Source organism: Bombina bombina, chromosome 4 (assembly GCF_027579735.1).
Source record: "Bombina bombina isolate aBomBom1 chromosome 4, aBomBom1.pri, whole genome shotgun sequence".
NCBI lineage: Eukaryota > Metazoa > Chordata > Amphibia > Anura > Bombinatoridae > Bombina > Bombina bombina.
The window spans coordinates 796,213,478-796,239,052 of NC_069502.1; the positions used below are offsets into that span (position 1 = coordinate 796,213,478).

General features: G+C 43.5%; 1 protein-coding gene across 1 annotated transcript in view; it reads right to left on the reverse strand.

Moving 5' to 3' along the window:
• LOC128657869 (oocyte zinc finger protein XlCOF26-like) overlaps positions 1–25,575 on the reverse strand; it is a gene marked incomplete at its 3' end in the record, with an annotated part of 167,905 nt that overhangs the window by 106,099 nt on the left and 36,231 nt on the right. Inside the window, exon 3 of the mRNA XM_053712298.1 lies at positions 5,725–5,832. Coding sequence (XP_053568273.1) covers positions 5,725–5,832 — 108 coding nt within the window. The remainder of the gene's footprint in view (positions 1–5,724; positions 5,833–25,575) is intronic.

Here is a 25,575-nt window from a genome sequence, read left to right on the forward strand (position 1 = left end):
TCGGGGGCCCTCACTTCATGCTGTCTTAGGGGCAGCAGCAGGTTTTCTGGCCTGCTTGCCCTTGTTCCAGGACTGGTTAGGTTTCCAGCCCTGTCTGTAGCGAGCAACAGTTCCTTCCTGCTTTGGAGCTGAGGAAGTTGATGCTGCTCCTGCCTTGAAGTTACGAAAGGCACGAAAATTAGACTGTCTAGCCCTTGGTTTGGCTCTGTCTTGAGGCAGGGCATGACCCTTACCTCCAGTAATGTCAGCGATAATTTCTTTCAAACCGGGCCCGAATAATGTCTGCCCTTTGAAAGGTATGTTAAGCAATTTAGATTTAGAAGTCACATCGGCTGACCAAGATTTAAGCCACAGCGCTCTGCGCGCTTGAATGGCGAATCCTGAATTCTTAGCCGTAAGTTTAATTAAGTGTACTACGGAATCGGAAATAAATGAATTAGCTAGCTTAAGGACTCTAAGCTTGTCTGTAATCTCATCCAATGTAACTGAGTTAATGGTCTCTTCCAGAGACTCAAACCAGAATGCCGCCGCAGCCGTGACAGGCGCAATGCATGCAAGGGGTTGTAATATAAAACCTTGTTGAACAAACATTTTCTTAAGGTAACCCTCTAACTTTTTATCCATTGGATCTGAAAAAGCACAGCTATCCTCCACCGGGATAGTGGTGCTTTTAGCCAGAGTAGAAACTGCTCCCTCCACCTTAGGGATCGTCTGCCATAAGTCCCGTGTGGTGGCGTCTATTGGAAACATTTTTCTAAATATAGGAGGGGGAGAAAAGGGGAGGCACCAGGTCTATCCCACTCCTTGTTAATAATTTCTGTAAGCCTTTTAGGAATAGGAAAAACGTCAGTACACGTCGGTACCGCAAAATATTTATCCAGCCTACACATTTTCTCTGGAATTGCAACCGTGTTACAATCATTCAGAGCCGCTAATACCTCCCCTAGCAATACACGGAGGTTCTCAAGCTTAAATTTAAAATTTGAAATGTCTGAGTCCAGTTTACTTGGATCAGATCCGTCACCCACAGAATGAAGCTCTCCGTCCTCATGTTCTGCAAATTGTGACGCAGTATCAGACATGGCTCTAATATTATCAGCGCCCTCTGTTATCACCCCAGAGTGGTCGCGTTTACCCCTAATTTCTGGCAATTTAGATAATACTTCAGTCATAACATTAGCCATGTCTTGCAAAGTGATTTGTATGGGCCGCCCTGATGTACTTGGCGCCACAATATCGCGCACCTCCTGAGCGGGAGACGAAGGTACTGACACGTGAGGAGAGTTAGTCGGCATAACTTCCCCCTCGTTGTCTGGTGAAATTTTCTTTACATGTACACTTTTATTTAAAGTAGCATCAATGCAATTAGTACACAAATTTCTATTGGGCTCCACATTGGCCTTTAAACATATTGCACAAAGAGTTTCCTCTGTGTCAGACATGTGTAACAGACAAGCAATGAAACTAGCAAGCTTGGAAAATACTTTTGAAATAAATTTACAAGCAATATAAAAAACGTTACTGTGCCTTTAAGAAGCACCAATAAACTGTCACAGTTGAAATTACAATGAACCAAATTTGTTATAGCAACCAAATTTTCACAGTAAATGCAATAAGTTAGCAAAGGATTGCACCCACCAGAAAATGGATGATTAACCCCTTAATACCCAAAAAAACGGATAACAGAATATAAACGTTTTATCACAGTCAAAAGCACAGTCTCACAGGTCTGCTGTGAGTGATTACCTCCCTCAAAACTAGTTTTGGAGACCCCTGGGCTCTGTAGAGACGTCCTGGATCATGGAGGAAGGAATAGGAAGACTGTGACTGAATTCTTACTGCGCAAGAAAGCGCCAAAATAGGCCCCTCCCACTCATATTATAACAGTGGGGAAGCTCAGTAAACTGAATTTATTCATAAATAAACGACAGCCATGTGGAAAAATAATGCCCAAATTTTTTTTTTCACCAAGTACCTCAGAAAAAAACGATTAACATGCCAGTAAAACGTTTTAAAATAAAATTATGAAATGATACTAATAAGCCTGCTGCTAGTCGCTTTCACTGCAGTGGGGGCTCAAATATAAGTTAAATGTATACAGTATTTTCTTAGTGAAGTTCCATTCCCCAGAAATACCTCAGTATAACATACATACATATCAGCCTGATACCAGTCGCTACTACTGCATTTAAGGCTGCACTTACATTATATGGGTATTAGCAGTATTTTCTCAGTCAATTCCATTCCTTAGAAAATAATATACTGCAACATACCTCCTTGCAGGTGAACCCTGCCCGCTGTCCCCTGTTCTGAAGTTACCTCACTCCTCAGAATGGCCGAGAACAGCAAATGGATCTTAGTTACGACCGCTAAGATCATACACAAACTCATTTAGATTCTTCTTCTAATGCTGCCTGAGAAAAAACAACACACTCCGGTGCTGTTTAAAATAACAAACTTTTGATTGAAGATATAAAAACTAATTTTAATAACCACAGTCCTCTCACACGTCCTATCTATTAGTTAGGTGCAAGAGAATGACTGGGTATGACGTAGAGGGGAGGAGCTATATAGCAGCTCTGCTTGGGTGATCCTCTTGCACTTCCTGTTAGGGAGGAGATATAATCCCATAAGTAATGGATGACCCGTGGACTGACTACACTTAACAGGAGAAATAGTTATTATATTATATATATTAACTATATTAACCCTAATTATATTAGGGTTCATATAGTTAATATCGTTATTATATTATATATATATTAAGTATAATAACCCTATCTAACTCTAACATCCTAACTAAACTCTTATTAAAATAAATCTTATATTAATATTATTAATTAAAATATTCCTATTTAAATCTAAATACTTACCTATAAAATAAACCCTAAGATAGCTACAATATAATTAATAATTACATTATAGCTATGTTAGGGTTTATATTTATTTTACAGGTAAATTGTTAAATATTTTAACTAGGTCTAATAGCTATTAAATAGTTATTACCTATTTAATAGCTACCTAGTTAAAATAATTACCCAATTACCTGTAAAATAAATCCTAACCTAAGTTACAAATACACCTACACTATCAATAAATTAAATAAACTACAAATATCTATCTAAAAATACAATTAAATAAACTAAACTAAATTACAAAAAATAAAAAAAAGATTACAAGATTTTTAAGCTAATTACACCTATTCTAAGCCCCCTAATAAAATAATAAAGCCCCCCAAAATAAAAAAAATTCCCTGCCCTATTCTAAATTAAAAAAAGTTCAAAGCTCTTTACCTTACCAGCCCTTAAAAGGGCCTTTTGTGGGGCATGCCCCAAAGAATTCAGCTCTTTTGCATTTAAAAACATATACAATACCCCCCCCCATTACAACCCACCACCCACATACCCCTATTCTAAACCCACCCAAACCCCCCTTAAAAAAGCCTAACACTACCCCCCTGAAGATCTCCCTACCTTGTCTTCACCACACCGGGCCGAACCCCTCATCCGATTCGGGGCGATGTCTTGCTCCAAGCGGCAAAGAAGAATTCTTCCTCCGGCGACGTCTTCCTCCAAGCGGCAAAGAAGAATTCTTCCTCCGGCGACGTCTTCCTCCAAGCGGCAGCAAAGTCTTCTTCCTTCCGGCAGGATCTTCCATGAAGCGGCATCTTCAATCTTCTTTCTTCGCTCCGCCACCGCGGAGCATCCATCCCGGCCGACGACTGAACGACGAATGAGGTACCTTTAAATGACGTCATCCAAGATGGCGTCCGCCGAATTCCGATTGGCTGATAGGATTCTATCAGCCAATCGGAATTAAGTTTGAAAAATCTGATTGGCTGATTGAATCAGCCAATCAGATTCAAGTTCAATCCGATTGGCTGAACCAATCAGCCAATCGGATTGAACTTGAATCTGATTGGCTGATTCAATCAGCCAATCAGATTTTTCAGATTTTTCTTACGGCTGCTTTTTGTGGCGAGGTGAAAATGGAGTAAGATTTCTCCATTTTCGCCACGTAAGTCCTTACGCTGCATATTGGATACCAAACTGCGCTGGTTTGGTATACCTGCCTATGGCCCAAAAAACTACGGGCGACGGCAGAAATATACGGGCGTAACTTCTAGGTTACGCCGTATATGTGATACCAAACCAGCGTAAATATTGGCGTCACCGGCTTTTGCGGGCGACGATTTTTATCGGATCGACCCCTTGGGGTTTATTTTACAGGTAAATATTTAGTTTTAAATAGAAATAATTTATTAAAGTATAGTGTAGTGTTAGGTGTAATTGTAACTTAGGTTAGTTTTTATTTTACAGGTTAATTTCTCTTTATTTTAACTAGGTAGCTATTAAATAGTTAATAACTATTTAATAGCTATTGTACCTAGTTAAAATAAATTGAAAGCTGCCTGTAAAATAAAAATAAATCCTAAGATAGCTACAATATAATTATTATTTATATTGTAGCTATATTCGGGTTTATTTTAAAGGTAAGTATTTAGTTTTAAATAGGATTAACTTAGTTAATAAGAGAAATATTATTTAGATTTATTTAATTAATATTTAAGTTAGGGGGGTGTTAGGGTTAGTGTTAGACTTAGGTTTAGGGGTTAATAATTTTATTACAGTGGCGGCGGTGTAGTGGGGGGCAGGATAGGGGTTAATAAATTTATTATAGGTGGCGACGGTGTAGGGGGGGCAGATTAGGGGTTAATAAGTTTAATATAGGTTGCGGCGGGGTCCGGGAGCGGCTGTTTAGGGGTTAAACTATTTAGTTGCGGCGAGGTCCGGGATCAGCAGGATAGGGGTTAATTACTTTATTATAGAGGGCGGCGGTATAGGGGGGGCAGGATAGAGGTTACTAGGCATAATGTAGGTGGCTGCGGTGTCTGGGAGCGGCGGTTTAGGGGTTAATACATTTATTATAGTTGCGGCGGGGTCTAGGAGCGGCAGTTTAGGAGTTAATAACTTTATTGAGATGCGGGGGGCTCCGGGAGCGCCAGTATAGGGGGTAGAACAGTGTAGTTAGTGTGGGTGCTTAGTGACAGGCTAGCAATAAAGTTGTCAAAAAGCCGAAGAGCAGCGAGATCAGATGAGTTATAACTCTCACAGTCCGCTGCTCATCGTCCCGTACTTGGTGCGCGGCTTTTTGACAGCTTTTTTTATAACTTAGGTGAAATTTTGCAGGTCCACGGCGGCGATGGTAGGCGAGCTTAGGCGGGCGTATTGAACCGGCGAAGGCAGGTAAAGTAGACGGCTTGATAACTACCCCCCTATGTGCTCAATGGCTGAGTATTTGTATAATCTGTTTTAAAATAGCTTCTCACTCACACATATAACAATGTTTAAAAATTACATCACATAAGCAACCACTTGTAAGCAGGCACTGCCGTGCAACAAATGATACGCTGATACTAGCCAAGTGGATATTACTGAAAGCTGTTTATTGCCGCAAAAAAAATGTAGAGCTCTCACCAGCCCAATCCCCTTTCCCTGACATGTTTCACCGGATTCCCTTGGCTTTATCAAAAGGTCCACAGCAGCTTTTTATGATGTCAGTAATAAAAAAAAGTCATGGGTATTAAACTGTAAAGATATAAATTTGAATCTCTTTTGGTAATCTGTAATTGTAAACATCACACGTACTCACCAGCACTCTGTGTACTTCAGACAAATGTGCATTCACATGCGCCCCTTAGACACAAAACAAATGTGCACTCACCTGTACTGATATTGCCGCCGATTTCCTTATTCATAGCTTCTAGTCCACTCTTTACATACAGATCATTTGTCTGTTCAGCATTTAGTGTAACATCAGTCTTATTATCACCTGCATAGATCATATAAATATGGTCACATTTCAGCTTTTTAGAACTACACAAGGAAATTGTAAAATCTGAATGCCACACATTTACACTCACCTGTATCCTGAATCCCTCAGATGAATCACACATATACACTCACCTGCACCCTGCTTTCCTCAAACACATCACACATTCACCAGTGCGCTGCATCCATCAGACACAACACACACGTACATTCACCTGTGTCCTGCATCCCTCTGGAACATCATACAAGTACACTCACATGTGCTCTGCTTCCCTCACACGTACTTTGCCCTGCATTCCTCTGACACATCACACATACACTCACATTTGTTTTGTATCCCTTCGATATGTCACACACACACTCACCTGCTCTCCTCAGACATGCCACACATGTACACTCACCTTACCCCCTCAGTCATATCACACATGTACACTCACTAGTGCCTTGTGTCCCTCAGACTGCTGTACACTAACTTGACCTCTTGTGACCCTCAGACATCTCACACATGTACACTCACCACCGCCATGCGCTCCTCAGACATGTCACACACGTACACTCACCTGTGTCTTGAGTCCCTCAGACAGGTAACACATACACCTGTGCCCCATGTCCCTCAGACATGTCACAAAAGTACACTCACCTGTACCCTGCTTCCCTCAAACATGTCACACGCATACACTCACCTGTGAACTACATCCCTCAGAGACGCCACACACATTCCCCTGTGCCCCCTGGGCACGTCACAAGTACATTCACCTCAGGCCTGTACCAGAGGTTTGAAAATCTGGAATTTTAGAAATTCTCTTATTAAACAAAACAGAAAGACAAAAACTGGCCCTACAGAGAACTGACCAACCCTAATTCAAACCGCTCCTGCCAGAACTCAATATCAATTACAGTGGTAGAATTTTCGAGTAAACCCAGCAAAAAAGATTTTCCAAACAGGTTCCTAGCCTAAACCAAGGCGTCAAAAACCTTGTCAGACAAACCCCTCTGAGACAGCACTAATCGGTAAATTGCGAGGCAGTGAAATTCAGAGTACTGATAAAAGAAATAACCTTTAGAAAGAAGATTCCCTTCTTAGAGGAAGCCTCCAAGGTGGGCACAAGAACATTTAAACTAGGTCTGCCAACCAAATCATGTCATGGTGGTGTAATCTGAATTGCTGAAGCTTGTTCCTACTTGATTCTGGCTATCGCTCTGACATATAGGGAGGAAAGATGTAAATCAGGTTGAATGACTAGGGAACCACTAGGTCTCTATTATGCCTGCCTGAGGGTCCCAAGATCAGGCCAATAATGGGGAAGTTTGTTATTTAAACGAGAATCCATGAGATCTATCTCTGGCAGACCCCAACGTCTCACAGTATGGCCAAAACTTCCTGATTTAGATACCACTCACATGGGTGAAGACACCAGCAACTTATAAAGTCTGCCTCCTAACTGTTCAAACTCAGAATGTGGATGACAGAAATCCTACACTGAAAATGTTTTGCTCAACTGATGATACGTGGACACTTCCCTCATTGCTAATGTCTCTCCCTGATGATTGATGTAAGCAATTGCTGTGACATTGACTGATTGGAATTGAAGAAAAGATTCCTGTCTGAGGGTGGGTCAAATCTGGTGATCCATGAAGATGGCTCAGAGTTTTACAATGTTTATAGGTAACCTCGCCTGCTGACAAGACCACACTCCCTTTGCTCTCCAACACCACCAGACTGCACCCAGCCTAAACATCAACCTGAAAGGATTGTCTATGAAAACCCTTGTTTTCTATACAAAGGATCCTTAAAGGGACACTCAAGTCAAAATTAAACTTTCATTATTCAGATAGAGCATGCAATTTTAAACAACTTTTCAATTTACTTCCATTAACAAAATGTGCACAGTCTTTTGAATCACCAGCTCCTATTGAGCATGTGCAAGAATTCACAGAATAAGTGTGTATGCATTTGTGATTGGCTGATAGCTGTCACATGGTACATGTATGCATTTGTCATTGGCTGATGGCTGTCACATGGTACTGGGGGAGTGGAAATAGACATAACTTAAAATTGTCAGAAAAAAAATCTACTCATTTGAAGTTCAGACTAAGTGCTATTGCATTGTATTGTTATCTTGTATTTGTTGATTATGCAAATCTACTGTGTTGACTGGTCCTTTAAAATGATGGTAAACTTTAGCTAATCAAGTGCCATATAAGTAATTTTTGCCATTAAAAAAGTATGTGTACTTAATCTATGCATGAAAAAAGGTTAAATCCATGCATATAGTAATGTTTCTATTACAATGTTATGCCGGCCCACTGGGATGAACTCTCTCTTATTTTATTATTTTCATGACAATTCAAATTAACATCCAATCAGTGTGTATGTCATATAACACTCTTGAAGTCCAGCCCTTTAAAAGCCCTCTTCATCCCGGTTCCTGGCTCAGGGGGCCATCTTAACGGTGGCGGACTTCTGAAGCCTTTTCTGCCACCTCCACAATCTTCTTCAACGTTGGGCCGTCTTCATCCCGTTTCTTGCTGCCGGGGGCCCATCTTCGTAGCAGCGGAAGCAGACCATGTCAACCTCTATCGCCGCCTCCACTCCGTAATCTTCTGTTCTTCAACTCTCTTCTCCGAGCTCTGGTCTTTATGCGGTTGCCGCTGCACACTGAAATTCCGGAAGCGCAAAACCCCAATATATAGGGGTACCACTTAATCCCTATTGGGTGATTTAAGAACGTTTCTAAATTTCATTTCTAATCATCCAATAGAAAAGGATAATTAGAATAAAAATTTTAAATCAGCGGCTAGGGATTCACTGATTTGAAATCAGTAAATCAGAATTAAGTGGTACCCCTATATATTGGAGTTCCGCACATCCAAAATTTCAGTGTGGGGCGGCAACCGCATGAAGACCAGGGCTCAAAGAGAGCCGACGAACAGAAGACACGGTGCAGAGGCGGCGGAAGAGGCTTCTGAAGTACGCCTCCTTAAAGATGGGCCCCCAGCGCCAGGAAAAGGAGCCGAATTACACAATGGTGAGTACCACTTTTGACATTAGTTAGGGCTTTTTTGGGATGCGTTTTTATTTTTAAGAAACAAAATTTATGCTTACCAGATAAATTCCTTTCCTTCCGGATAGGGAGAGTCCACGGCTTCATTCCTTACTGTTAGGAAATACAACACCTGGCCACCAGGAGGAGGCAAAGACACCCCAGCAAAGACTAAAATATCAGGATTACTGATGCGGGCCACCACTCGAGGAAGAACCGGTAATGGAGGAAAAACATAATTTATGCTTACCTGATAAATTTATTTCTCTTGTAGTGTATCCAGTCCACGGATCATCCATTACTTGTGGGATATTCTCCTTCCCAACAGGAAGTTGCAAGAGGATCACCCACAGCAGAGCTGCTATATAGCTCCTCCCCTCACTGCCATATCCAGTCATTCGACCGAAACAAGACGAGAAAGGAGAAACCATAGGGTGCAGTGGTGACTGTAGTTTAATTAAAATTTGAACCTGCCTTAAAATGACAGGGCGGGCCGTGGACTGGATACACTACAAGAGAAATAAATTTATCAGGTAAGCATAAATTATGTTTTCTCTTGTTAAGTGTATCCAGTCCACGAATCATCCATTACTTGTGGGATACCAATACCAAAGCTAAAGTACACGGATGATGGGAGGGACAAGGCAGGAACTTAAACGGAAGGAACCACTGCCTGTAGAACCTTTCTCCCAAAAACAGCCTCCGAAGAAGCAAAAGTGTCAAATTTTGAAAAAGTGTGAAGCGAAGACCAAGTCGCAGCCTTGCAAATCTGTTCAACAGAGGCCTCATTTTTAAAGGCCCAGGTGGAAGCCACAGCTCTAGTAGAATGAGCTGTAATCCTTTCAGTGGGCTGATGTCCAGCAGTCTCATAGGCTAAGCGTATTATGCTCCGAAGCCAAAAGGAGAGAGGTTGTCAAAGCTTTTTGACCTCTCCTCTGTCCAGAGTAAACGACAAACAGGGCAGATGTTTGACGAAAATCTTTAGTAGCCTGTAAGTAAAACTTCAAGGCACGGACTACGTCCAGATTATGCAGAAGACGTTCCTTCTTTGAAGAAGGATTAGGACACAATGATGGAACAACAATCTCTTGATTGATATTCCTGTTAGAAACCACCTTAGGTAAAAACCCAGGTTTGGTACGCAGAACTACCTAGTCTGAATGAAAAATCAGATAAGGAGAATCACAATGTAAGGCAGATAACTCAGACTCTTCGAGCCGAGGAAATAGCCCTCAAAAACAGAACTTTCCAAGATAAAAGTTTAATATCAATGGAATGAAGGGGTTCAAACGGAACTCCCTGAAGAACTTTAAGAACCAAGTTTAAGCTCCACGGGGGAGCAACAGTTTTAAACACAGGCTTAATCCTAACCAAAGCCTGACAAAATGCCTGGACGTCTGGAACTTCTTCCAGACGCTTGTGCAAAAGAATAGACAGAGCAGAGATCTGTCCTTTTAAAGAACTAGCTGATAAGCCTTTGTCCAAACCCTCTTGGAGAAAGGACAATATCCTAAGAATCCTAACCTTACTCCATGAGTAACTCTTGGATTCACACCAATAAAGATATTTACGCCATATCTTATGGTAGATTTTCCTGGTGACAGGCTTCCGAGCCTGTATTAAGGTATCAATGACTGACTCGGAGAAGCCACGCCCTGATAGAATCAAGCGTTCAATCTCCATGCACTCTCAGAGAAATTAGATTTGGATGATTGAAATGACCTTGTATTAGAAGGTCCTGCCTCAGAGGCAGAGTCCATGGTGGAAGAGATGACATGTCCACTAGGTCTGCATACCAGGTCCTGCGTGGCCACGCAGGCGCTATCAGAATCACCGATGCTCTCTCCTGTTTGATTTTGGCAATCAGTCGAGGGAGCAGAGGAAACGGTGGAAACACATAGGCCAGGTTGAAGAACCATGGAGCTGCTAGAGCATCTATCAGCATTGCTCCCGGGTCCCTGGACCTGGATCCGTAACAAGGAAGCTTGGCGTTCTGGCGAGACGCCATGAGATCCAGTTCTGGTTTGCCCCAACGATGGACCAGTTGAGAAAACACCTCCGGATGGAGTTACCACTCCCCCGGATGAAAAGTCTGACAACGTAGAAAATCCGCCTCCCAGTTCTCTACGCTTGGGATGTGGATCGCTGACAGGTGGCAAGAGTGAGACTCTGCCCAGCGAATTATCTTTGAGACTTCTAACATCGCTAGGGAACTCCTGGTTCCCCCTTGATGGTTGATGTAAGCCACAGTCGTGATGTTGTCCGACTGAAATCTGATGAACCTCAGTGTTGCTAACTGAGGCCAAGCTAGAAGAGCATTGAATATTGCTCTTAACTCCAGAATATTAATTGGGAGGAGTTTCTCCTCCTGAGTCCACGATCCCTGAGCCTTCAGTGAGTTCCAGACTGCGCCCCAACCTAGAAGGCTGGCATCTGTTGTTACAATCATCCAATCTGGCCTGCGAAAGGTCATACCCTTGGACAGATGGACCTGAGAAAGCCACCAGAGAAGAGAATCTCTGGTCTCTTGATCCAGATTTAGTAGAGGGGACAAATCTGAGTAATCCCCATTCCACTGACTTAGCATGCATAATTGCAGCGGTCTGAGATGCAGACGCGCAAATGGCACTATGTCCATTGCCGCTACCATTAAGCCGATTACTTCCATGCACTGAGCCACTGACGGGCGTGGAATGGAATGAAGGACACGGCAAGCATTTAGAAGTTTTGATAACCTGGACTCCGTCAGGTAAATTTTCATCTCTACAGAATCTATAAGAGTCCCTAGGAAGGAGACTCTTGTGAGTGGTGATAGAGAACTCTTTTCCACGTTCACTTTCCACCCATGCAACCTCAGAAATGCCAGAACTATCTCTGTATGAGACTTGGAAATTTGAAAGCTTGACGCCTGTATCAGGATGTCGTCTAGATACGGAGCCACCGCTATGCCTCGCGGTCTTAGAACCGCCAGAAGTGAGCCCAGAACCTTTGTAAAAATTCTCGGGGCAGTGGCCAACCCGAAGGGAAGAGCTACAAATTGATAATGCCTGTCTAGAAAGGCAAACCTTAGGAACCGATGATGATCTTTGTGAATCGGTATGTGAAGGTAGGCATCCTTTAAGTCCACTGTGGTCATGTACTGACCCTCTTGGATCATGGGTAGGATGGTCCGAATAGTTTCCATTTTGAATGATGGAACTCTGAGGAATTTGTTTAAGATCTTTAGATCCAAGATTGGTCTGAAGGTTCCCTCTTTCTTGGGAACCACAAACAGATTTGAATAAAATCCCTGTCCTTGTTCCGTCCGCGGAACTGGATGGATCACTCCCATTACTAGGAGGTCTTGCACACAGCTTAGGAATGCCTCTTTCTATATCTGGTTTGCTGATAACCTTGAAAGATGAAATCTCCCTTGTGGAGGAGAAGCTTTGAAGTCCAGAAGATATCCCTGAGATATGATCTCCAACGCCATGGGATCCTGAACATCTCTTGCCCACGCCTGGGCGAAGAGAGAAAGTCTGCCCCCCACTAGATCCGTTTCCGGATAGGGGGCCGTTCCTTCAAGCTGTCTTGGGGGCAGCAGCAAGCTTTCTGGCCTGCTTGCCCTTGTTCCAGGACTGGTTATGTTTCCAGGCCTGTCTGGAATGAGCAACAGTTCCCTCTTGTTTTGAAGCGGAGGAAGTTGATGCTGCTCCTGCCTTGAAATTTCGAAAGGCACGAAAATTAGACTGTTTGGCCTTTGATTTGACCCTGTCCTGAGGAATGGTATGACCCTTGCCTCCAGTAATGTCAGCAATAATTTCCTTCAAGCCAGGCCCGAATAAGGTCTGCCCCTTGAAAGGAATGTTGAGTAATTTAGACTTTGAAGTCACGTCAGCTGACCAGGATTTAAGCCATAGCGCCCTACGCGCCTGGATGGCGAATCCGGAATTCTTAGCCGTTAGTTTAGTCAAATGAACAATGGCATCAGAAACAAATGAGTTAGCTAGCTTAAGCGTTCTAAGCTTGTCAATAATTTCATTCAATGGAGCTGTCTGGATGGCCTCTTCCAGGGCCTCAAACCAGAATGCCGCCGCAGCAGTGACAGGCGCAATGCATGCAAGGGGCTGTAAAATAAAACCTTGTTGAATAAACATTTTCTTAAGGTAACCCTCCAATTTTTTAACCCTCCAATTTTTTATCCATTGGATCTGAAAAAGCACAACTGTCCTAAACCGGGATAGTGGTACGCTTTGCTAAAGTAGAAACTGCTCCCTCCACCTTAGGGACATTCAGAGCAGCTAATACCTCCCCAAGCAATACACGGAGGTTCTCAATCTTAAATTTAAAATTAGAAATCTCTGAATCAGGTTTCCCCGAGTCAGAGATGTCACCCACAGACTGAAGCTCTCCGTCCTCATGTTCTGCATACTGTGACGCAGTATCAGACATGGCTCTAACAGCATTTGCGCGCTCTGTATCTCTCCTAACCCCAGAGCTATCGCGCTTGCCTCTTAATTCAGGCAATCTAGATAATACCTCTGACAGGGTATTATTCATGATTGCAGCCCTGTCCTGCAAGGTAATCGCTATGGGCGTCCCTGATGTAATTGGCGCCATATTAGCGTGCATCCCCTGAGCGGGAGGCGAAGGGTCTGACACGTGGGGAGAGTTAGTTGGCATAACTTCCCCCTCGACAGAACCCTCTGGTGATAATTCTTTTATAGATAAAGACTGATCTTTACTGTTTAAGGTGAAATCAATACATTTAGTACACATTCTCCTATGGGGCTCCACCATGGCTTTCAAACATAATGAACAAGTAGGTTCCTCTGTGTCAGACATGTTTAAACAGACTAGCAATGAGACTAGCAAGCTTGGAAAACACTTTAAACAAGTTTACAAGCAATATAAAAAAACGTTACTGCGCCTTTAAGAAACACAAATTTTCCCAAATTTTGAAATAACAGTGAAAAAATGCAGTTACACTAACGAAATTTTTACAGTGTATGTAATAAGTTAGCAGAGCATTGCACCCACTTGCAAATGGATGATTAACCCCTTAATACCAAAAACGGAACAACATGACAAAAACGTTTTTTAAACAGTCACAACAACTGCCACAGCTCTACTGTGGCTTTTTACCTCCCTCAATACGACTTTTGAAGCCTTTTGAGCCCTTCAGAGAAGTCCTGGATCATGCAGGAAGAAGCTGGATGTCTGTGTCTGTAATTTTTGCTGTGCAAAAAAATGCCAAAATAGGCCCCTCCCACTCATATTACAACAGTGGGAAGCCTCAGGGAACTGTTTCTAGGCAAAATTCAAGCCAGCCATGTGGAAAAAACTAGGCCCCAATAAGTTTTATCACCAAACATATGTAAAATATAATTTATGCTTACCTGATAAATTCATTTCTCCTGTAGTGTAGTCAGTCCACGGGTCATCCATTACTTATGGGATTATATCTCCTCCCTAATAGGAAGTGCAAGAGGATCACCCAAGCAGAGCTGCTATATAGCTCCTCCCCTCTACGTCATACCCAGTCATTCGACCGAAACCAAACGAGAAAGGAGAAAACTATAGGGTGCAGTGGTGACTGGAGTTTTCTCCTGTTAAGTGTAGTCAGTCCACGGGTCATCCATTACTTATGGGATACCAATACCAAAGCTAAAAGTACACGGATGACGGGAGGGACAGGCAGGATCTTTACACGGAAGGAACCACTGCCTGTAGAACCTTTCTCCCAAAAACAGCCTCCGAAGAAGCAAAAGTGTCAAATTTGTAAAATTTTGAAAAAGTGTGAAGTGAAGACCAAGTTGCAGCCTTGCAAATCTGTTCAACAGAGGCCTCATTCTTAAAGGCCCAAGTGGAAGCCACAGCTCTAGTAGAATGAGCCGTAATCTTTTCAGGAGGCTGCTGTCCAGCAGTCTCATAGGCTAAACGTATTATGCTACGAAGCCAAAAAGAGAGAGAGGTAGCCGAAGCTTTTTGACCTCTCCTCTGTCCAGAATAATCGACAAACAGGGAAGAAGTTTGACGAAAATCTTTAGTTGCCTGCAAATAAAATTTCAGGGCACGGACGACGTCCAGATTGTGCAGAAGTCGTTCCGTCTTTGAAGAAGGGTTAGGGCACAATGATGGAACAACAATCTCTTGATTGATATTCTTGTTAGTGACTACCTTAGGTAAGAACCCAGGTTTAGTGCGCAGAACTACCTTGTCTGAATGAAAAATCAGATAAGGAGAATCACAATGTAAGGCCGATAACTCAGAGACTCTTCGAGCCGAGGAAAACAGAATTTATGTTTACCTGATAAATTTCTTTCTCCAACGGTGTGTCCGGTCCACGGCGTCATCCTTACTTGTGGGATATTCTCCTCCCCAACAGGAAATGGCAAAGAGCCCAGCAAAGCTGGTCACATGATCCCTCCTAGGCTCCGCCTACCCCAGTCATTCGACCGACGTTAAGGAGGAATAATAGCATAGGAGAAACCATATGGTACCGTGGTGACTGTAGTTAAAGAAAATAAATTATCAGACCTGATTAAAAGACCAGGGCGGGCCGTGGACCGGACACACCGTTGGAGAAAGAAATTTATCAGGTAAACATAAATTCTGTTTTCTCCAACATAGGTGTGTCCGGTCCACGGCGTCATCCTTACTTGTGGGAACCAATACCAAAGCTTTAGGACACGGATGAAGGGAGGGAGCAAATCAGGTCACCTAAATGGAAGGCACCACGGCTTGCAAAACCTTTCTCCCAAAAATAGCCTCAGAAGAAGCAAAAGTATCAAACTTGTAAAATTTGGTAAAAGTGTGCAGTGAAGACCAAGTCGCTGCCCTACATATCTGATCAACAGAAGCCTCGTTCTTGAAGGCCCATGTGGAAGCCACAGCCCTAGTGGAATGAGCTGTGATTCTTTCGGGAGGCTGCCGTCCGGCAGTCTCGTAAGCCAATCTGATGATGCTTTTAATCCAAAAAGAGAGAGAGGTAGAAGTTGCTTTTTGACCTCTCCTTTTACCTGAATAAACAACAAACAAGGAAGATGTTTGTCTAAAATCCTTTGTAGCATCTAAATAGAATTTTAGAGCGCGAACAACATCCAAATTGTGCAACAAGCGTTCCTTCTTTGAAACTGGTTTCGGACACAGAGAAGGTACGATAATCTCCTGGTTAATGTTTTTGTTAGAAACAACTTTTGGAAGAAAACCAGGTTTAGTACGTAAAACCACCTTATCTGCATGGAACACCAGATAAGGAGGAGAACACTGCAGAGCAGATAATTCTGAAACTCTTCTAGCAGAAGAAATTGCAACTAAAAACAAAACTTTCCAAGATAATAACTTAATATCAACGGAATGTAAGGGTTCAAACGGAACCCCCTGAAGAACTGAAAGAACTAAATTGAGACTCCAAGGAGGAGTCAAAGGTTTGTAAACAGGCTTGATTCTAACCAGAGCCTGAACAAAGGCTTGAACATCTGGCACAGCTGCCAGTTTTTTGTGAAGTAACACCGACAAGGCAGAAATCTGTCCCTTCAGGGAACTTGCCGATAATCCTTTTTCCAATCCTTCTTGAAGGAAGGATAGAATCCTAGGAATCTTAACCTTGTCCCAAGGGAATCCTTTAGATTCACACCAACAGATATATTTTTTCCAAATTTTGTGGTAAATCTTTCTAGTTACAGGCTTTCTGGCCTGAACAAGAGTATCGATAACAGAATCTGAGAAACCTCGCTTCGATAAAATCAAGCGTTCAATCTCCAAGCAGTCAGCTGGAGTGAAACCAGATTCGGATGTTCGAACGGACCCTGAACAAGAAGGTCTCGTCTCAAAGGTAGCTTCCAAGGTGGAGCCGATGACATATTCACCAGATCTGCATACCAAGTCCTGCGTGGCCACGCAGGAGCTATCAAGATCACCGACGCCCTCTCCTGATTGATCCTGGCTACCAGCCTGGGGATGAGAGGAAACGGCGGGAACACATAAGCTAGTTTGAAGGTCCAAGGTGCTACTAGTGCATCCACTAGAGCCGCCTTGGGATCCCTGGATCTGGACCCGTAGCAAGGAACTTTGAAGTTCTGACGAGAGGCCATCAGATCCATGTCTGGAATGCCCCATAGTTGAGTGACTTGGGCAAAGATTTCCGGATGGAGTTCCCACTCCCCCGGATGCAATGTCTGACGACTCAGAAAATCCGCTTCCCAATTTTCCACTCCCGGGATGTGGATAGCAGACAGGTGGCAGGAGTGAGACTCCGCCCATAGAATAATCTTGGTCACTTCTTCCATCGCTAGGGAACTCCTTGTTCCCCCCTGATGGTTGATGTACGCAACAGTCGTCATGTTGTCTGATTGAAACCGTATGAACTTGGTCCTCGCTAGCTGAGGCCAAGCCTTGAGAGCATTGAATATCGCTCTCAGTTCCAAAATATTTATCGGTAGAAGAGATTCTTCCCGAGACCAAAGACCCTGAGCTTTCAGGGATCCCCAGACCGCGCCCCAGCCCATCAGACTGGCGTCGGTCGTGACAATGACCCACTCTGGTCTGCGGAATGTCATCCCTCGTGACAGGTTGTCCAGGGACAGCCACCAACGGAGTGAGTCTCTGGTCCTCTGATTTACTTGTATCTTTGGAGACAAGTTTGTATAGTCCCCATTCCACTGACTGAGCATGCACAGTTGTAATGGTCTTAGATGAATGCGCGCAAAAGGAACTATGTCCATTGCCGCTACCATCAACCCGATCACTTCCATGCACTGAGCTACGGAAGGAAGAGGAACGGAATGAAGTATCCGACAAGAGTCCAGAAGTTTTGTCTTTCTGGCCTCTGTTAGAAAAATCCTCATTTCTGAGGAGTCTATAATTGTTCCCAAGAAGGGAACCCTTGTTGACGGGGATAGAGAACTCTTTTCCACGTTCACTTTCCAGCCGTGAGATCTGAGAAAGGCCAGGACGATGTCCGTGTGAGCCTTTGCTCGAGGGAGGGACGACGCTTGAATCAGAATGTCGTCCAGGTAAGGTACTACTGCAATGCCCCTTGGTCTTAGTACCGCTAGAAGGGACCCTAGTACCTTTGTGAAAATCCTTGGAGCAGTGGCTAATCCGAAAGGAAGCGCCACAAACTGGTAATGTTTGTCCAGGAATGCAAACCTTAGGAACCGATGATGTTCCTTGTGGATAGGAATATGTAGATACGCATCCTTTAAATCCACCGTGGTCATGAATTGACCTTCCTGGATGGAAGGAAGGATAGTTCGAATGGTTTCCATCTTGAACGATGGGACCTTGAGAAATTTGTTTAAGATCTTGAGATCTAAGATTGGTCTGAACGTTCCCTCTTTTTTGGGAACTATGAACAGATTGGAGTAGAACCCCATCCCTTGTTCTCTTAATGGAACAGGATGAATCACTCCCATTTTTAACAGGTCTTCTACACAATGTAAGAACGCCTGTCTTTTTATGTGGTCTGAAGACAACTGAGACCTGTGGAACCTCCCCCTTGGGGGAAGTCCCTTGAATTCTAGAAGATAACCCTGGGAGACTATTTCTAGCGCCCAAGGATCCAGAACATCTCTTGCCCAAGCCTGAGCGAAGAGAGAGAGTCTGCCCCCCACCAGATCCGGTCCCGGATCGGGGGCCAATATTTCATGCTGTCTTGGTAGCAGTGACAGGTTTCTTGGCCTGCTTTCCCTTGTTCCAGCCTTGCATTGGTCTCCAAGCTGGCTTGGCTTGAGAAGTATTACCCTCTTGCTTAGAGGACGTAGCACTTTGGGCTGGTCCGTTTTTACGAAAGGGACGAAAATTAGGTCTATTTTTTGCCTTGAAAGGCCTATCCTGAGGAAGGGCGTGGCCCTTACCCCCAGTGATATCAGAGATAATCTCTTTCAAGTCAGGGCCAAACAGCGTTTTCCCCTTGAAAGGAATGTTTAGTAACTTGTTCTTGGAAGACGCATCAGCCGACCAAGATTTCAACCAAAGCGCTCTGCGCGCCACAATAGCAAACCCAGAATTCTTAGCCGCTAACCTAGCCACTTGCAAAGTGGCGTCTAGAGTGAAAGAATTAGCCAATTTGAGAGCATTGATTCTGTCCATAATCTCCTCATAAGGAGGAGAATCACTATCGAGCACCTTTATCAGTTCATCAAACCAGAAATATGCAGCTGTAGTGACAGGGACAATGCATGAAATGGGTTGTAGAAGGTAACCCTGCTGAACAAACATCTTTTTAAGCAAACCTTCTAATTTTTTATCCATAGGATCTTTGAAAGCACAACTATCCTCTATGGGTATAGTGGTGCGTTTGTTTAAAGTAGAAACCGCTCCCTCGACCTTGGGGACTGACTGCCATAAGTCCTTTCTGGGGTCGACCATAGGAAACAATTTTTTAAATATGGGGGGAGGGACGAAAGGAATACCGGGCCTTTCCCATTCTTTATTAACAATGTCCGCCACCCGCTTGGGTATAGGAAAAGCTTCTGGGAGCCCCGGCACCTCTAGGAACTTGTCCATTTTACATAGTTTCTCTGGAATGACCAACTTTTCACAATCATCCAGAGTGGATAATACCTCCTTAAGCAAAATGCGGAGATGTTCCAACTTAAATTTAAATGTAATCACATCAGATTCAGCCTGATGAGAAATGTTCCCTGAATCAGTAATTTCTCCCTCAGACAAAACCTCCCTGGCCCCCTCAGATTGGATTAGGGGCCCTTCAGAGATATTAATATCAGCGTCGTCATGCTCTTCAGTAACTAAAACAGAGCAGCCACGCTTACGCTGACAAGGGTTCATTTTGGCTAAAATGTTTTTGACAGAATTATCCATTACAGCCGTTAATTGTTGCATAGTAAGGAGTATTGGCGCGCTAGATGTACTAGGGGCCTCCTGAGTGGGCAAGACTCGTGTAGACGAAGGAGGGAATGATGCAGTACCATGCTTACTCCCCTCACTTGAGGAATCATCTTGGGCATCATTGTCATTATCACATAAATCACATTTATTTAAATGAATAGGAATTCTGGCTTCCCCACATTCAGAACACAGTCTATCTGGTAGTTCAGACATGTTAAACAGGCATAAACTTGATAAGAAAGTACAAAAAACGTTTTAAAATAAAACCGTTACTGTCACTTTAAATTTTAAACTGAACACACTTTGTTACTGCAATTGCGAAAAAACATGAAGGAATTGTTCAAAAATCACCAAATTTTCACCACAGTGTCTTAAAGCCTTAAAAATATTGCACACCAAATTTGGAAGCTTTAACCCTTAAAATAACGGAACCGGAGCCGTTTTAAGCTTTAACCCCTTTACAGTCCCTGGTATCTGCTTTGCTGAGACCCAACCAAACCCAAAGGGGAATACGATACCAAATGACGCCTTCAGAAAGTCTTTTCTAAGTATCAGAGCTCCTCTCACATGCGACTGCATGCCATGCCTCTCAAAAACAAGTGCGCCACACCGGCGCGAAAATGAGACTCTGCTTATGCTTTGGGAAAGCCCCTAAGAAATAAGGTGTCTAATACAGTGCCTGCCGATATTATTATATCAAAATACCCAGATAAAATGATTCCTCAAGGCTAAATATGTGTTAATAATGAATCGATTTAGCCCAGAAAAGTCTACAGTCTAAATAAGCCCTTGTAAAGCCCTTATTTACGATCGTAATAAATATGGCTTACCGGATCCCATAGGGAAAATGACAGCTTCCAGCATTACATCGTCTTGTTAGAATGTGTCATACCTCAAGCAGCAAGAGACTGCACACTGTTCCCCCAACTGAAGTTAATTGCTCTCAACAGTCCTGTGTGGAACAGCCATGGATTTTAGTTACGGTTGCTAAAATCATTTTCCTCATACAAACAGAAATCTTCATCTCTTTTCTGTTTCTGAGTAAATAGTACATACCAGCACTATTTCAAAATAACAAACTCTTGATTGAATAATAAAAAACTACAGTTAAACACTAAAAAACTCTAAGCCATCTCCGTGGAGATGTTGCCTGTACAACGGCAAAGAGAATGACTGGGGTAGGCGGAGCCTAGGAGGGATCATGTGACCAGCTTTGCTGGGCTCTTTGCCATTTCCTGTTGGGGAGGAGAATATCCCACAAGTAAGGATGACGCCGTGGACCGGACACACCTATGTTGGAGAAATAGCCATTAAAAACAGAACTTTCCAAGATAACAGTTTGATATCAATGGAATGAAGGGGTTCAAACGGAACACCTTGCAGAACGTTAAGAACTAAGTTTAAGCTCCACGGCGGAGCAACAGTCTTAAACACAGGCTTAATCCTAGCCAAAGCCTGACAAAAAGCCTGAACGTCTGGAACTTCTGCCAGACGTTTGTGTAAAAGGATAGACAGAGCTGAAATCTGTCCCTTTAACAAACTAGCAGATAAACCCTTTTCTAAACCTTCTTGTAGAAAAGACAATATCCTAGGAATCCTAACCTTACTCCATGAGTAACTCTTGGATTCGCACCAATATAAGTATTTACGCCATATTTTATGGTAAATTTTCCTGGTAACAGGTTTCCTAGCCTGTATTAAGGTATCAATCACTGACTCCGAGAATCCCCGCTTTGATAGAATCAAGCGTTCAATCTCCATGCAGTCAGCCTCAGAGAAATTAGATTTGGATGTTTGAAAAGACCCTGAATCAGAAGGTCCTGTCTCAGAGGCAGAGACCATGGTGGACAGGATGACATGTCCACTAGATCTGCATACCAGGTCCTGCGTGGCCACGCAGGCACTATTAGAATCATCTATGCTCTCTCCTGTTTGATCCTGGCAATCAATCGAGGAAGCATCGGGAAGGGTGGAAACACATAAGCCATGTTGAAGACCCAAGGTGCTGTCAGAGCATCTATCAGTACCGCTCCCGGGTCCCTGGACCTGGATCCGTAACAAGGAAGCTTGGCGTTCTGGCGAGACGCCATGAGATCCAGATCTGGTTTGCCCCAATGATGAAGCAGTTGGGCAAACACCTCCGGATGAAGTTCCCACTCCCCCGGATGAAAGGTCTGGCGACTTAGAAAATCCACCTCCCAGTTCTCCACGCCTGGGATGTGGATCGCTGACAGGTGGCAAGAGTGAGACTCTGCCCAGCGAATTATCTTTGAGACTTCCATCATCGCTAGGGAACTCCGTGTTCCTCCTTGATGGTTGATGTAAGCCACAGTCGTGATGTTGTCCGACTGAAACCTGATGAACCTCAGAGTTGCTAACTGAGGCCAAGCCAGAAGAGCATTGAAAATTGCTCTTAATTCCAGAATGTTTATTGGAAGGAGTCTCTCCTCCTGAGTCCCTGATCCCTGAGCCTTCAGGGAATTCCAGACTGCGCCCCAACCTAGAAGGCTGGCGTCTGTTGTTACAATCGTCCAATCTGGCCTGCGGAAGGGCATCCCCTTGGACAGATGTGGCCGAGAAAGCCACCATAGAAGAGAATCTCTGGTCTCTTGATCCAGATTTAGCAGAGGGGACAAATCTGAGTAATCCCCATTCCACTGACTTAGCATGCACAATTGCAGCGGTCTGAGATGCAGGCGCGCAAAAGGTACTATGTCCATTGCCGCTACCATTAAGCCGATTACCTCCATGCACTGAGCCACTGACGGGTGTTGAATGGAATGAAGGACACGGCAAGCATTTAGAAGTTTTGATAACCTGTCCTCCGTCAGGTAAATTTTCATTTCTACAGAATCTATAAGAGTCCCTAAGAGAGCCCAGAACCTTTGTAAAGATTCTTGGAGCCGTAGCTAACCCGAAGGGAAGAGCTACAAACTGGTAATGCCTGTTTAGGAAGGCAAATCTTAGATACCGGTAATGATCCTTGTGAATCGGTATGTGAAGGTAGGCATCCTTTAGATCCACTGTGGTCATGTACTGACCCTCTTGGATCATGGGTAAGATGGTTCGAATAGTTTCCATTTTGAACGATGGAACTCTTAGGAATTTGTTTAGGATCTTTAAGTCCAAGATTGGTCTGAAGGTTCCCTCTTTTTTGGGAACCACAAACAGATTTGAATAGAACCCTTGTCCGTGTTCCGACCGCGGAACTGGGTGGATCACTCCCATTAGTAAGAGGTCTTGTACACAGCGTAGAAACGCCTCTTTCTTTATCTGCTTTGCTGATAACCTTGAAAGATGAAATCTCCCTTGTGGAGGAGAAGCTTTGAAGTCCAGAAGATATCCCTGAGATATGATCTCCAACGCCCAGGGATCCTGGACATCTCTTGCCCAAGCCTGGGCGAAGAGAGAAAGTCTGCCCCCCACTAGATCCGTTTCCGGATCGGGGGCCCTCACTTCATGCTGTCTTAGGGGCAGCAGCAGGTTTTCTGGCCTGCTTGCCCTTGTTCCAGGACTGGTTAGGTTTCCAGCCCTGTCTGTAGCGAGCAACAGTTCCTTCCTGTCTTGGAGCGGAGGAAGTTGATGCTGCTCCTGCCTTGAAGTTACGAAAGGCACGAAAATTAGACTGTTTAGCCCTTGGTTTGGCCCTGTCTTGAGGCAGGGCATGGCCCTTACCTCCAGTAATGTCAGCGATAATTTCTTTCAAACCGGGCCCGAATAATGTCTGCCCTTTGAAAGGAATATTAAGCAATTTAGATTTAGAAGTCACATCAGCTGACCAGGATTTAAGCCACAGCGCTCTACGCGCTTGAATGGCGAATCCGGAGTTCTTAGCCGTAAGTTTGGTTAAGTGTACTACGGCATCAGAAATAAATGAATTAGCTAGCTTAAGGGCTTTAAGCTTGTTTATAATCTCATCCAATGGAGCTGTGTCAAGGGTCTCTTCCAGAGACTCAAACCAGAATGCCGCCGCAGCAGTGACAGGCGCAATGCATGCAAGGGGTTGTAATATAAAACCTTGTTGAACAAACATTTTCTTAAGGTAACCCTCTAACTTTTTATCCATTGGATCTGAAAAAGCACAGCTATCCTCCACCGGGATAGTGGTGCGCTTAGCCAGAGTAGAAACTGCTCCCTCCACCTTAGGAACCGTCTGCCATAAGTCCCGTGTGGTGGCATCTATTGGAAACATTTTTCTAAATATAGCAGGGGGTGAAAAAGGCACACCGGGTCTATCCCACTCCTTGTTAACAATTTCTGTAAGCCTTTTAGGTATAGGAAAAACGTCAGTACACGCCGGTACCGCAAACTATTTATCCAGCCTACATACTTTCTCTGGAATTGCAACCGTGTTACAATCATTCAGAGCCGCTAAAACCTCCCCTAGTAATACACGGAGGTTCTCAAGCTTAAATTTAAAATTTGAAATGTCTGAATCCAGTTTACTTGGATCAGATCCATCACCCACAGAATGAAGCTCTCCGTCCTCATGTTCTGCAAATTGTGACGCAGTATCAGACATGGCTCTATTATTAGCAGCGCACTCTGTTCTTATTCCAGAGTGATCTTGTTTACCTCCAAATTCTGGCAGTTTAGATAGTACTTCAGTCATAACATTAGCCATGTCTTGCAAAGTGATTTGTATGGGCCGCCCTGATGTACTTGGCGCCACAATATCACGCACCTCCTGAGCGGGAGGCGAAGGTACTGACACGTGAGGAGAGTTAGTCGGCATAACTTCCCCCTCGTTGTCTGGTGATATATTTTTCACATATAAAGTTTGACTTTTATTCAAAGTAACATCTATACATTGAGTGCACAAATTTCTATTGGGCTCCACATTGGCCTTTAAACATATTGAACAAACAGCTTCATCTGTGTCAGACATGTTTAAACAGACTAGCAATAACACTAGCAAGCTTGGAAAAAAACTTTTAAATAAATTTACAAGCTATATAAACAACGCTACTGCGCCTTTAAGAAAACATAAAAATGTGACACAGTTGAATTAACGATGAACCAAATATGTTAAAACAACCAAATTTTAACAGAAAATGTATAAAGTTAGCAGAGAATTGCACCCACAAGCAAAAGGATGATTAACCCCTTAATACCCAAAACGGATAACAGTTGAAATAATAAACGTTTTTTATCACAGTCAAACACACTGTCACAGATCTGCTGTGACTGATTACCTCCCTCAAAACTAGTTTTGGAGACCCCTGGGCTCTGTAGAGACGTCCTGGATCATGGAGGAAGAAACAGGAAGACTGTGACTAAATTTTTACTGCGCAATAAAGCGCTAAAATAGGCCCCTCCCACTCATATTACAACAGTGGGGAAGCTCAGTAAACTGTTTTTATTCAGAAACAAACGACAGCCATGTGGTAAAAATCATGCCCATAAAGTTTTATCACCAAGTACCTCAGAAAAAACGATTAACATGCCAGTAAACGTTTTTTAAAAATGAAAATTATGAAGTGTTATTAATAAGCCTGCTGCTAGTCGCTTTCACTGCAGTGCAGGCTCAAATATTACTTTAATATAGACAGTATTTTCTTAGTGAATTCCATTCCCCAGAAATACCTCAGAGTATACATACATACATATCAGCCTGATACCAGTCGCTACTACTGCATTTAAGGCTGCACTTACATTACATCGGTATTAGCAGTATTTTCTCAGTCAATTCCATTCCTTAGAAAATAATATACTGCACATACCTCCTTGCAGGTGGGCCCTGCATGCTATCCCCTGTTCTGAAGTTACCTCACTCCTCAGAATGGCCGAGAACAGCAAGTGGATCTTAGTTACGACCGCTAAGATCATAGACAAACTCAGGTAGATTCTTCTTCTAATGCTGCCTG